The 13,862-nt window shown below is 42.3% G+C and overlaps 1 protein-coding gene across 1 annotated transcript; it reads right to left on the bottom strand.

Moving 5' to 3' along the window:
• Nucleotides 1-3,156: 3,156 nt before the first annotated feature.
• Nucleotides 3,157-11,784, bottom strand: LOC147213391 (26S proteasome regulatory subunit 4). Its single transcript, XM_086142980.1, has 11 exons — nt 11,716-11,784; nt 11,346-11,399; nt 10,904-11,000; nt 10,130-10,254; nt 8,654-8,839; nt 8,319-8,447; nt 7,987-8,083; nt 6,581-6,770; nt 5,400-5,551; nt 4,971-5,125; nt 3,157-3,429 (listed from the first exon to the last, which is right to left on the bottom strand). The coding sequence occupies exons 1-11, from the start codon at nt 11,716-11,718 to the stop codon at nt 3,295-3,297; spliced, it is 1,323 nt and encodes a 440-aa protein (XP_085999106.1). The 5' UTR covers nt 11,719-11,784; the 3' UTR covers nt 3,157-3,294.
• Between the last annotated feature and the right edge of the window lie 2,078 nt (nt 11,785-13,862).

The following is a 13,862-nucleotide window of genomic DNA, read 5'->3' as shown; positions in this document are numbered from 1 at the left end:
GCGATACACACACACACACACACACACACACACACACACACACACACACACACACACACACACACACACACACACACACACACACACACACACACAGATACAGAGCTGCAGTGTGCACGGTTGAATTCAAGTTTATTTATATAAAATGTTAATTCCGATTTTTTTTTCTTTTAGCTTCGTGTCGATCGTATGTATGTTGAAATTCATAATAAAGATGCAAAATTCACGATATTCTCTTCTTCAGATCCTTCTATCACACTTCTAGGAGGTTAAGGGGTCTGACAAATATCATAGTTTAAATGTGGACTAAGGTGAAATCAAATCTAAAACTCAGTTATGATAATTTATCTAAAAGAATGGCACTGATCAGAGAGGAAAACTTCATTGTTAATTTGAATTGTATTCACTTTTACATATGAATTTGGTACCCACCACCATCACTGTCATTTCTTTGAATCTCAACATTGCAGAGAAATTGCACATCAACGAACTGACGCTAATGTGGAGGGATGAGAACTTCATTAAATCCTGATAAAATCAAACTAATGAACAAGATGCATGCCTCCAAATATAGATTGCATTGACCGGATTAATTGATTACATAATGATTTCCTGTACAATGTGACTAGGAAATCTAAAACTGATTTAAAAATACTCCCTCAACACGTGACTGTGCTGGATCGTGGATTTTTATTAAAAATCATTTAATTCTCTCGTAATTCCTCCTGCATTTAGCATATTTACTGTACCTTTTGTACACATGGCTATTTATTATTAATAAGAGGGGTCTAGTTTATCCTTACGGAGCGCTAGGACCAGTTTGCAAACGCGGAAGGATACCCACCAGTGTAGGAAGTAGCCTGGCTGACACTGGAGAATGTACCGTACCGGTGTGTGATGGCGCTTCTGATTGGCCGCTGCAGACCCGCAATATTATACTCCCTGTATCGGCGGCGCTGATTGGCTGCAGGGGACCTGCATTGCACCAGGCAGTGGCATTTAATGGGAATGTAATAAATATAAATACTGGAAACTGGACAACTAGCGCGCAGTCGAGCGCCATGTTCCCAGAAGTTTATTCATACGTACAAATATCCTGATCTCTTCGGGCGAGACAGACATTTGACCCGATATTTCCGCACTGATGCGGCATTAAGGAGAGACCTACCATTGGCTAGCGGGGCTGTGTACGCGAAATCTACCATGAACCGTGTCTGTTTTCTGTTTAATTTCTAATGCTGGTCTCGACTTATTAACAGTATCACACGAATCGTGGTCGCTTGAATTGACAAACCTTTAGCCTTATGCGCGACACACTTCGCTGATAATATCGCAAACCGGCTAGTATAGCAGCTTGGAGTCAACACTAGCTGCAAGACAAGTGGGATTTCGCCTGGCTGACCTGCCTCAGCGATTTTTCAGAAGCGCCACTTCGTGGCCAAATAGGAGCGCTGCACCAGGACAGGCGGTGACGCTGAATAGATCCCACTTGTCACACACACACACACCAAAATGTGTGTGTGTGTCACAAAGTGGGGCCTCTGCACAGGTGCAATCACTGAACACACACTAATTGAATTCCCGGCAGAAATCAAAGCATTCGACCATTAAAATAAATTGTCTCCTTTCCTGAGCTGATTAAATAAAAACTGAATATAATAATATCATAATCTATGTCAGGGGAGGATTCATTTGCAGAAGCACATTCATTTTAATTGCGGCCTTTTTTTTTCTTTTCTACCCCTGTAACCCAGATATTCATCAGCCACTGACGGGTGGGGGGGTTATTGTTTGATTATCTCCCATACGGTGAATGAAAATTGCCACCTTACTGAGGTCCCTCGAAGGGGAAAATAGATTCCACCTGAAAATAACGTGGAAAGACACAAATTTAAGAAAAGTGCATGATTCATTCTAAACATGCATGCTTTAGGCCAAGCTTGTCGATTTTGAGTTTAAAAGTTCTCATTCGATGTGCTTTCAGTTAATTTATTAAAACCGTTCTGCATGGCAGCAACGTATTAACGTGTGTAATTCTTTGTTTGGAAAGCCTTTTTTTTTGAGGTTGGGGGGAAAGTAATAATAATTTGAGTGTAATCTGCGTAAGTGATGAGTGAGCAGTATTGGGGATTGAACAGGTCAGAGGATGCAAGATAAACCAAACCCAGAGCCATACCTCATCAGAACACTAGAACTTTCCGCCTCTTCTGCAAAACACACCACAGTTGATTGAAGTGGGATTTTTTTTTCTCCCCCCTTCTTTGTCCCGTCCGCTGAATGCACCTCGATATGCGAGCTGCAGTGGAAATGCGTGACTGATTTAATAAGGACCGCTTCCAAAGAGGGGGGCTGCAGCAGCAGTAGCCACTCGAGACCAGCGATGGCCCTGTAAAGAGGCTGGATGCTTGCTGCACGGTGGGCCCTGCTTTCTGCTGAGCACAGAGTTACACATGGCATCACATCAAGGGGAATTAAATCACTGCCGCCTTTTCCCCCCGTGTGTCACACTGCAGCAAGGGCAGCTTGGCTGGATTTTGCTATGCCATGATATAGACTTTTTTAATTTAAAACGGGAGAAATTCAAATCATTGATGACGGCGGACGTGTGCCGACGCACGCCCCGAAGAAATTATCCGGCCTCTTGAATTGATGGTCTAGCAAAATGACTCTGCGCGCTCTCAAAACCCGAGAATTAATTGTACGAGTCCTGTCACCGCCACACAGGGGAGTCACCTGCGATATTCTGGTAATTATCGAAGAACGCCACTCGTGTGGGAGAGGACGAGCTGTTCCTTTGCCTTTCTTTGGCGTGGCAGGGATGTCATCCACAGGTAGTATGTGGAACGAAAAAGAAAAAAAAAAAAAAGATATATATTGGTGCAAACTATTGTGTCTGTGGCAGAGGGTGTGGGTTCAGTTACGTTAAGAATCACAAGATCCAGAAGTGTGTAGACGACAATAAAAAGGCATTTAAAATGACAAGACCACTTAGACAAATCGGTATTTGGGAGCGACAACGATACAAGATTGCCACATTTTTTTTTAACAGATTTTTTTTTTTTGTTATTTTATTAACGTTTCTAAACATGTAATGGCGTGAGGAGAGTGGGAAGGGATGGGGGAGGCAAACATGACATGCACAAAATATATCAAAAACTCTCTCTCTCTCTCTCTCTCTCTCTCTCTCTCTCTCTCTGTGAAGAGGTGCAACTCAGCTGCGATACCCCTCACTAGTTCACACGGCGCTAAGATATTTTAAAGGTGGGCCGGGAGGAACACGGTGGAGTTTGAAGGTTAGAGGTACAGGCCCTCCGGCGTGCCCTCCTGCTTCTTGTACAAGACGTTTTCCTTTGACTTCTTGAAGTCTTCGTTGGTGACTTTCATGCGGCGCTCCCGCAGCGCCATGAGGCCCGCCTCTGTGCAGATGGCCTGCGAGACAAGAGCGAGGGAGGGAATTCTGATGAGCGCTTCGGCGAACGGAGAGAGGCGTGCTATTGTGCCGACGCGGGAGAGTGCGGGGAACGCTCGTCGTGGCTCTGAGACCGAGGAAAACAATGCGTATTGTTTGTCTCATTACACAAGCCGCGTGTTGAGCTTTCTGGTGGCCTGTTGATTGTATGGGATCTCCATTAGGAGTGAAAAGAACTGCGACGACACACTTTGTTAACGCTACGCTAGTTTAGTAACCCTAGGCAGCTACTGTCCATATTTATTGATTTAATGTCCATTTCAACTGTATTTTATATAGCATAATTTATTATCTGTGCATTTCTACCTGTAAATTATGCCCCATGGATCCAGTCTACATTTAATTCATATCCATGTAGGTAATGTTCATAGTACCCGATCTGTAAATCACTGACATAATATACCATGTACATAATGTTGATTTATTTGCCATATCTGCACCTGCTACTTTTTTTTTGCTGAAGATGCGAGATGCTAAATTGCATTTCGTTGCCCTATATATAATGACAATAAAGTTGAACCTCCTGTAATCTAGTTTGCAAGGGCCAAGTGGAGGAAATAAACGATGGGGGAGCACGGGTGAGGATGATCTCGCGGGCGTTTCTCACACTCTAAATAAATCGAGGTTCGAAATGTAAACCAGCTGCAGCTTTGTGACCATTTGAAACCACCTATATTTGGGTCAGCAAGCAACTGTATTGCTAAGAATCACTATAATTGATTTCCCAATACATTAGAAAACCTATACTGGACTTGTCACGTAATTGTAACCATAACATAGAAACTTAAACCTTACTTTTGGCTTAGCCTCGTATCAGAGATGACTCACAACACAATACGAGAGTGATAACACACAGGTACAGCAACAGCGGTGGGGTAAAGGTTAAGAGGACTTCAATATAAAAAGAAAAAAAAATTGACTTTATAAAATCGAAAAGTAAGATATTGTTATCCATGACCTCAGAGTTGTAAATGAAGAATGAACCGGTCATAAAAGTGCAGGGATGATCCACCGCGCTAACAGACAATAAGCACATAATTGTTTGTTTTGTAATTGTAATGGAATTACTGTATTTAGGGCGGTCATGTGTTACAAGACTGTCCTTTATTTTTGTTTGGAAGATGCAGAGTGTCGTTCTGCGATCTTCCACCGGAGGGCAGCAGAGGGCAGTTAGTTATCAGACTAAAAATGTAAATTCTTTTCTGACTTAATGAAGGATTTAAGAGTTTTTCCTTTTTCTTCTTCTTTAAACACAGAGTGGAATTATTCATGTCCGAACGGCTTCCATCTCGTGTTCACACATTCTGAGGACAACTCTGGCATGACGCCTAATCCACGGCGGTATTAAGATGATGTACTCATACAGATATTATTAGATCAACCGAGGGATAATCTTAATTCTGTCGACTTGTCTCTTATTTACCGCCGTCTGCCTAAAACAGACCTTGAGAAAAGTGTCACGAGGGCACTTTGCAGCGCCGTTCGCAGACTTTTCCCCCACCTTGATGTCGGCTCCTGACAGGTCGTCCTTGGCCAGGATGAGGTCGTCGAGGGTGACGTCATCGGCGACCGTCATGCGACTGGTGTGGATCTGGAAGATCCTCCTCTTGGTCTTCTCGTCAGGCAGCGGGAACTCGATCTTGCGGTCGATTCTCCCTGAGGGCAACCAGAGCAAATAACCGTGAATGTCTGCCAGATGCCTCCACGCGGCCGCACGTTGCTGGGACATTGTAATCGATGAGTCATTTTAATAGTAGTATAAAAACTTGTGTTTTGCAAATGCGGCTGTTTTCTGACTTAAGACAGAACTCAACACTTACATTAGAGGTCTAAGTACATACTGAATGGGAACAAACATTTAGTAGAATTAAAAGACAAGGTTCTCCTTTGTGACTCGGCAGATTAGTCTCACTTTTCGGCTTTTACTGACCGGGTCTGATGAGGGCTGGATCCAGGGTTTCTATCCGATTGGTGGCCATGATAACTTTCACGTCGCCCCGCGAGTCGAAGCCGTCCAGCTGGTTCAGCAGCTCCAACATGGTCCTCTGGATCTCCCTCTCGCCGCCAGAGTTGGAGTCATACCTGCGGGACACGGACGGGATTTCGGGATGGATTTTCGGTCACGCCGCTCAGTAAGTGTCCGTTGAAGCCCGCCTTTGTATTCATTTGCCAGGGGACAGAGAGTTCCCCTGTGCTCACTTCCGAGTCTTGACTGGGCTGCTCACTAGTCATGGTTCTGTCTGAAACGTGCAAATGTAACGTGTGATGAAGAACTGGCACTCGGGCTCTGCTGCCTTTCTATGGGATAGCTTGAAGCCAAAAGATGCTTCCTTTAAAAAAAAAAACAAAAACAAATAAATAAATCGTGAAATAAAGACCATCATCCCTCCAGAGATGCGTGGAGACTGTTTGCTTTTCAAGAAAATGCACTAAATCCAAATTCCTATGGCGCATTGGTCGGCTTCAATGGATTTTTTGTGTTTTTTTTAGGCGTTATGAGACAGAGAAGAACGTATTATCCTAAAAAGACAGGGATCTTGAGACGTGCAGGCGGTGAATTCCGGGGAATCAAATCAGTCCACGGTTAATAACATCCTTTACTGATGGTGTTTCGTGGTTACATCACCATCTTCCATATATTTATTGAGAAAGTCTCGTTCCATCATCCCAACGTACAATGTTCGCGACGTTGACAACGAATTTCACGCCAGGAAGTAATGAAAGACAACTTTCGCCTATTGCGCGCCATATTGGATTGTACTGCAATAGCTTTCCTTTGTTTGTGTTGTTTTTTTAGAAACTATTTGCCCTTCATGATGAAGCCTTTTTTTTATACTTTTACCGTACAGGGTTTAAGTCCTATATTATGATTTTACCAACCTAGATGAGTTACATAGGTGCTCATGTACAGTATGCGAGTTCCAGCTTCCGCAGAAAATCATGTTACGTTGCACTATAAGGAACGGAATTCCGACATAAGTCAAGGACCGCCCGTACCACATAAAGTTCGGGGGGTGAATGGCCATACATCTGCAGCCGGGCTGATATTCAAGCCCTCATACCTTTCGGAATATCGCAACGAGAAACGGTTTCGAACCGCCACCACAGTACCTCTTTGTGCCGATGGCGTCGATTTCATCGATGAAGACGATGGAGGGCGCGTGCTCTTCTGCCACCCGGAACAGCTCTCGCACCAGCTTGGGCCCGTCGCCCAGGTACTTCTGGATGAGCTCGGAGCCCACCACGCGCAGGAAGGTGGCCGACGTCTGGTTGGCCACAGCCTTGGCCAGCAGCGTCTTGCCTGGTGCACGGAGAACCGGAGAAATTCAGTAAAATATTTTTTCTGCGTATGACATATAGCATCAAGCCACCCAGAAGTAATATAATAACCAGGAAGACAACTAACTAATTTGAGGATATTAACATTAATCTAATGTTTAGTAGAAAGATCACCGCACTTATCCTCATTGTCTGTTTACATTTAAATTGCGAGGTAACTTCTGCACAAACGTGTAGATGGTGTAAACAACAGTCAACCGTGGTTAAGGTTTGGGTTATGCGAATCAGAGTTTCATTGAGCAATTCTATATTCGCATGTCTAAATGTGGCAGTTATTATAACTAGAAAGTGCATCAAAAAGTGTGTGTGAGTATTTGCGGAGTTATAAACGGCCTTTTTTCTTTATTTTTTTCCAAACACGTTGTGCCATTAGTGGCAACGGAACGCCGACTGCTCTAAGAACATAATGGCTCTTTGAAAGTGGTTACAGGAACACATCAAGTCGCTCTGAAATAAAATAAAAAAAAAAAAAAAGGGAAAAAATACAACAAAGCAGAGTACGATGATTTCAACCCAAAAAAATGGGTTACGCAATGGAACATCGCACTTTCTTTCCTTTCAGTTAAACTCATCTCAAAACACTTAGTGGTCTTTCCGACCTTAAAACAGGCATCGCTACCAAGGCTGTTGGATAATAAAAAAAAATACTGAAGTTACTCTGTGTGGCTTTCCTTCAATGGTTAGAGATTTGTCATCATCTGAAAAGGTTCTGGGCTTTTGGTGAGGCGAGACATTTGGAAGCGTCCAAGTAGATCGCTCAACTGCTTGCAGTGGGTGGCGTGTCAAACAATATGCCTTTTTGATGTCCGCTTGGAACTGTGTGAGTGTTTTAAAATTGTACCAAGGGTGCAGTTGATCAGTGATCGTGCACGTGTCTATTTCGTTGTCATGTTAACGACGCCGATAACACGCGTGCCTTGGCTTACATACACAACAGGCAAAACGGCGGCCATTAGTTGGTGAGGTTGACAAGAAAATTTAAGTCTGAACTCCAATTATATCAGGCATTCCTGGGTTTTATCTGTTGGAGGCGGTTGTTGAGATACTGAATGAAGGCGAAGACATTTCAACGTGGAATTTAGTAAGACTACAATACAAGCTTCCCACTCTTAGCCGTTTATGGTATAATTTACAGATCAAATTGGCTGTTTTGGACTCAGGAACATGATGTTACTCACCTGTCCCGGGGGGCCCATAGAGGATGACACCTTTGGGCGGCTTTATGCCCATTTCCTCGTAGTACTCGGGATGTGTAAGAGGCAGCTCCACCGACTCCTATTAAACAACAGAGGCAGAGTTGTCCTCAGTGCCCTCGGAGAGGAAGTTAACGCTAATGCATTTCTTCTGAAAGATATTAAATGTGTGTCTTCGCTCGCTTGGGGCTCCAGTGGCTCTGCGGTTTGCTTCCTTGTTCGCACACTTTTATCATTGCTAACATTAAAGCTGGTTTCTATCTCTTGAACTTCATGGCGTTTTGACAAAAAAACAGGGCCTGGATAACTTGTCATACCTTGATTTCCTGGATCTGATTGTCAAGGCCTCCGATGTCAGCGTAGGTCTCTTGCGGTGCCTTCTCCACCTTCATCACCGTCACCAGGGGGTCAGTGTCATCCATCAACACCCCAATGACAGCATGGACCTGTTTGACGTTGGGACAAATGCTTGGGTCACGAATGACGACACATTTTGTGGTCCTATGCCACAAGCATATATCAGAAATTAACAAAGATCAAAATTCAACTTTCTGGGGCGCACAAATCCTGATTCATTGCTTTCTAATGTCTGGAATCCTTTTAAAACACACATGAACGTGTAAAAGGACACCTTGAATACGTCCGACGTTACCTTATGGTTGAGCAGGACCGAGCAGCCCGGCTCCAGGAGATCTTTATCCACAAAAGACAAGATGCTAACGTAGTGCTCCGATCCCACCGAGGTGGAAACTATAGCATGGTTGTCGTCGATAATTTCCTCCAGGGTTCCGACGGACATGGGGGTTCCCCGCAGGTCATCCACTTTGGACCTCTCCTCCTGCAAAAGAGGCAAAAACAAAACAAGATTGGAGAATGTACTGATGGTTAAAATAACATTATTGCGGCCTTGATTCTTCAGCGGGCAGCATGAAAGGAGCACAGCGCCATCTTTAAAACATTTTACCATGTCTGTCCAGCCCTTGCTATGCTAACATTAGCTGTTATTGTTATTTACTGTATTTAACTGTTATATACTTTGACATCTCACATTGCAAGTATGAATAAATAGCAGAAAATACTGATTTCGGTTTGGTAGCAAACATATACTGCAAAACATCCAAATACTTGGTGAATGTTGTGTTATGAATGTTCAAAATGTAAAATGTAGCTCGATCAAGTAGTGGTAGAGGATAACAAAAAAAAAACAACAACAAAAAAAACACACAATAAGAATAATGCAAGAATGAAAGCAAAATAAAGTTCATGTTCAAACTATCACCCTGAAACAGGGCTTGTAGAAGAAAGTAGAATATTATTAAATGTCCTGTTGTTCATTGTGTACCAATGCTGCATCCCGCTGCATGGACTTACCGCAGTAGCATAAATCAGCCTCTAATTATTTCTCTCAAATTTATGGGGAGTCATAGAGCTAATCTGACGAAACCGGTTGGAGTCACAGCATGTGAAAATGGGATCGAGTGATGGCAGGTGGAGTTTGCTGCAACGGGGCCAGAGTATGCGACACTGCGGCCGATATAAAAGCGCTAGTATCACCTGTGGGGTAGCAGGAAGCCCAGACACATAACACTAGTTACAGCAACATAGTACAATAAATCTTGTCATCACTGACAAGGTCGGGCTGAGCTCACCAAAGGCAGCCATTCTAGAAGTTGTAGAACTTCTACCCCCCCCCCAACAATGAATAACAATGAAATGTGCAGTGACTGCATGCTGGCTCTGCTTGTATTGAGCAGGCTTTGTGGATAATTGGCTCTCAATCTGGGATCGGCGGTTGCCAGGAGCAGACACCCTCCATCCTGCTGGAGCTGGATGTTGCAGTTTAATTAAGCAACACAGACAGGTACTTAAAACAGGGTCGACACTGGGGTTATACATCTTGGCGAGCCGCTGGTGATTCGGGAACCTGCTAGGCCTATACTGAGCGTTTGCCTGGAGTCCAGTGATTCATAATAAGCTCAGCAGCCAGAGGTCTATTGAAGGTTTTCAGACAGGTAACATTTATAAGTTTATAAAGTTTGTTAAATAAGTTATAAACTGATCAAATTGATCCTTGAGACTGCATTTATTGTATTTTCCCCAAATGCAAAAATGTGTGGCAAAGGCTGACCTCCTGTTTTTCCTCTAGGGGTTTCATCTGCTCCTGGTTTCTGATGAACTCCTCCTCCATCAGTAGGTAGTCCTTGATCCGCTCCTGCTTCAAGAGCTTCAGGCGGCACTGAGTGTGAGGGGTGACTGGGAAACAGACGGACACACCAATTACCTCCAATCACAGTTGTACTGTTTTCAACTTCCCGTACTTCTGCTTTTCACGCAAACCTGAACATTTCTTTGACCTATTTCTTTATTTTATACTCTCCTAACATTAGTTAATGGTATAGAAAGCACTGTCTTGACAGTTACAGTGTGGATTCCACATTGCTAGCTGTCATTGGAGGTCAAAGGTAAGAATACTGGATATGTTGTGTTGTCGGCACATAAAACAACCACTGCTATAAAAGCGACAATGATACGAATTCTATTATAAGCGGATTTCAAGGACAAGGGACGGATACATTTTTTAATACCAGAATTACTGTACGGATTTAACAGTTGTATTCAACAACAGATTGGCTAACAAACAAAGGGATGATATGTCTCTGAGGGTCAGGTCATCTAGGTCAGTTAATTTTTAAGTATTTATTTATATTACGTAACTAACACTATGTCATACTATCTGACACTCACTTCAGACAGCAAAGCAAGAATTTCCAGGCATATGACAATACAAAATTCAAATCCTCTCAGATGACAGATGAAATCGGAAGTCTTTGTGGGTGCCACGCCAAGAGGGATGAAATACATATATTGTTTTTAAACTATATAGTTTTGTTTGTTTCCTTACCCAAGGGTAATTTGCTTGCAGCATCTGGTCCCTTGGTCTTCTTCTTCTTCTTCCCAACTCTAGTGGGAATGGGTGGCTCGTATTTCTTCTTCTTATCCTGAAAACAGCAACAGGCGTCAAGACATATTGTCACCATGAAGAATAAAACTCAATTTCATAACGCCCAAATAAAAAATTTGGAGTTGATAATCGCGGCATAAATTTTAAGGAGAACTGTGGCATGCAGTGTAAATGGGTTGATCTTCGGTGGGCTGAAAGTAGTAAAAACGAAAACAAAAACACATTCACCCGAATGAGACAACATGTGTGAAATATAGTTCTTGCTAATCAGATGCCATGATTGTTGTACAATCCAAAATATGGACTTAAAGCGATGTCCCCTTATCCCGACATTATAAACAAACAGGTTACGAGATGTGCTAACTGGCGCTGTCATTCTCACCTTGTCATCCTTCTTTCCTCCGCCCGGGCCGTGACCTCCGCTCTGGCTTTGACCCTAGAACAACACGACAAACATCTTGGCATGAAAACATTAACTCTAATGACGAGATGAATCTCATAATAACTTAAATCGATCGTGGAAGAAAAGCTCGGCGAATACTGACAAGTGAGCTACCGCAACTAGCATTCGGCTAATGCAACTCTATATAATTCAACATGGCGATTTCACAATTAACGGCTAGATTTGCTTAATGAATCCGATAACACTAATACAACCGTTTCCAATTTTATGTTATATTCTATCGACGGATGATATTTTTACCATGAAATAAAAGATCGAGAAGAGAAGAGAAAATTGCTTGCTCACTTACCATTGTTGCTCGTCGCTTGTTGATGTCGTCACATCTACGGCAAGCCCGAAAGGACAAACTTCATCTTCTTCTCACTGACGTCCGGCTGATTCGCGCATTACTGCCCACCTCTGTTCCGGAGCTGGAAACCCAACCACTGGTTCATAATAACAACAAGACGTTAAAACTTCACCCAATCCGGCTAAAAAACAGTGAGCTTCGATACTTCAAGGGTGTCAAGATTTGTAAAAAGTTGCCTCATCCCCAATTCATCCCCATTCAAAAAAAATAACTCAATCACCCGGATGTTTTGGTGTATTTTTAGGAATAGTATAATATGATATTAACTGATGCCTTACCTTTTTTAACGTTTTCCACCTGAGTGCGAGTAAGAATGCATCTTAATTTTGCTGGTGCACTGGAGTCGGAAGCATGTGTTTGTATAAATTTGTGTAAAATGACGAGTTGTCGAATACATATATTCAGTACTTGCGGAATACTACAATAACCACAACGATTAAACTAAGATGAGCTTTTTGACATCAAAAAAATACCAACCCCACCCCAAATCTTGACTGTATTTTGCCATCAAGCACCAAGCAAATTCATAGCACTCCTATATCACACTTTTTTTTTTTTTTTTAATTCCAAGACTGATATTCTCAGATTTCTCGATTTCTCCTTGTAAGAAAATTCAAATACTAAACACCCCCTCGATCACATGCGATTTTTTTTTTACAATAGATCCTGCAACTGATTCCCAAGATGGGCTGCAAGCATGGAAAGCAGATCTGCATCGATTCCCTCACTTAACAGTCTGCTCACTCCCCCGCCATATATTCTGTTTTTTTGAGTCCAAACCATCTTGGACGGTAGCGACAATTTTTCCCATAATTACTGTCTTTCATATATTAAATCAAATGATGCATTACAATTAAGAGGAACGTGATTGTTGGTTTTAAATTTAGAGACGGACTGCTCAAAATTAGAGTTTCACATCTGAATAACAACCAACTCGTGCGATGCTCTTGCAAAAATCGTCTGTCCTTCCTCACCTTTTGAAAAGGTTTTACAGGTGTTTTTTTTGGCCATTTAGCCGCATGTCTGATTCTCCCAGATGACCTGTGACACCTGCTTTCTTCCCATTATGTTGCTAAAGAATGGTAAAAAAAAAAAACCTGCAACCAGAAATCTCCAACAAATATGTATGCAGATGGATTTCTCCTAAAAAAAACTCACCCTAAATAGTTGGCAGGATCCAGTCAGTCAAAATGAGACAGAGATAGGATGTTGCTGTGTTATAAAACCGTATATTAATATACATAGACAGTGCATGTAGTGATTATAAATAGCACATTGCAGCCTCACTTTTGAATGTTTAATTTATATTTTACTTTTTAGTTTCGTATAATCCTCACCCTTCCCCGTCAGAATCACTTCATTATTGCACGAACGGTCTATTTCACATCAATTTTTCTTTCCACACAGTTTAATCGTTCTTTTTTTCCCCATATCTTTATTAGAATTAATTACATATCACTCGACATTTGAATTACCTGTCGACATTTTGATTCTGAAAGAGGTTTCTGTTATCCATTTTATGCACGGACGCTTTTTTTTTCGGGCAGCGTTTATGGAGCAGAGAGAGGGAAAGCGCTGAGGCGACCTTGCGCTTTCAAAACCGATTTTCGGGGTGAGAACAGTATTTCAAATTCAGCACCTGGATGCTCGACCACATCTCCAATTAACTGCAGTGGAATGAAATTATAATTTGATCACTTTCAAAACGGAGGGCCCACTTTCCGTTCTGTAAACACAATTATTGAAATAGACGATCCATATTCATCGCATCAGAATTTGTGATGAAAGAATAAAACCTAAATGAGGCTCAAAATATAGTTATTTGTGCTGCAGTCCAGCTAACTTGCTAACTTGGGTTTTTATTCAGTCACACATACAACATTTAATTTTTCATTCCCACGTCATATAGAGACACAGGCGTCAAAATGGAAGCTCCTCACAGGAAGGCCCTTGTGTTGGAACTGATACATTTAGTGGAGAGCAAGAACAAAATAACACATTGAGAAAATACCAAAGTAACTGAATGAAAGGACAATTCGACACTGTCTTGGGAAACAGAACAGGAAAAAGCAGCTGAAAAATGCATC

Source organism: Fistularia commersonii, chromosome 36 (assembly GCF_037954325.1).
Source record: "Fistularia commersonii isolate RoL2024-O1a breed Wild chromosome 36, RoL_Fcom_v1.0, whole genome shotgun sequence".
NCBI lineage: Eukaryota > Metazoa > Chordata > Actinopteri > Syngnathiformes > Fistulariidae > Fistularia > Fistularia commersonii.
This window is presented reverse-complemented; position numbering and strand designations above follow the sequence as displayed.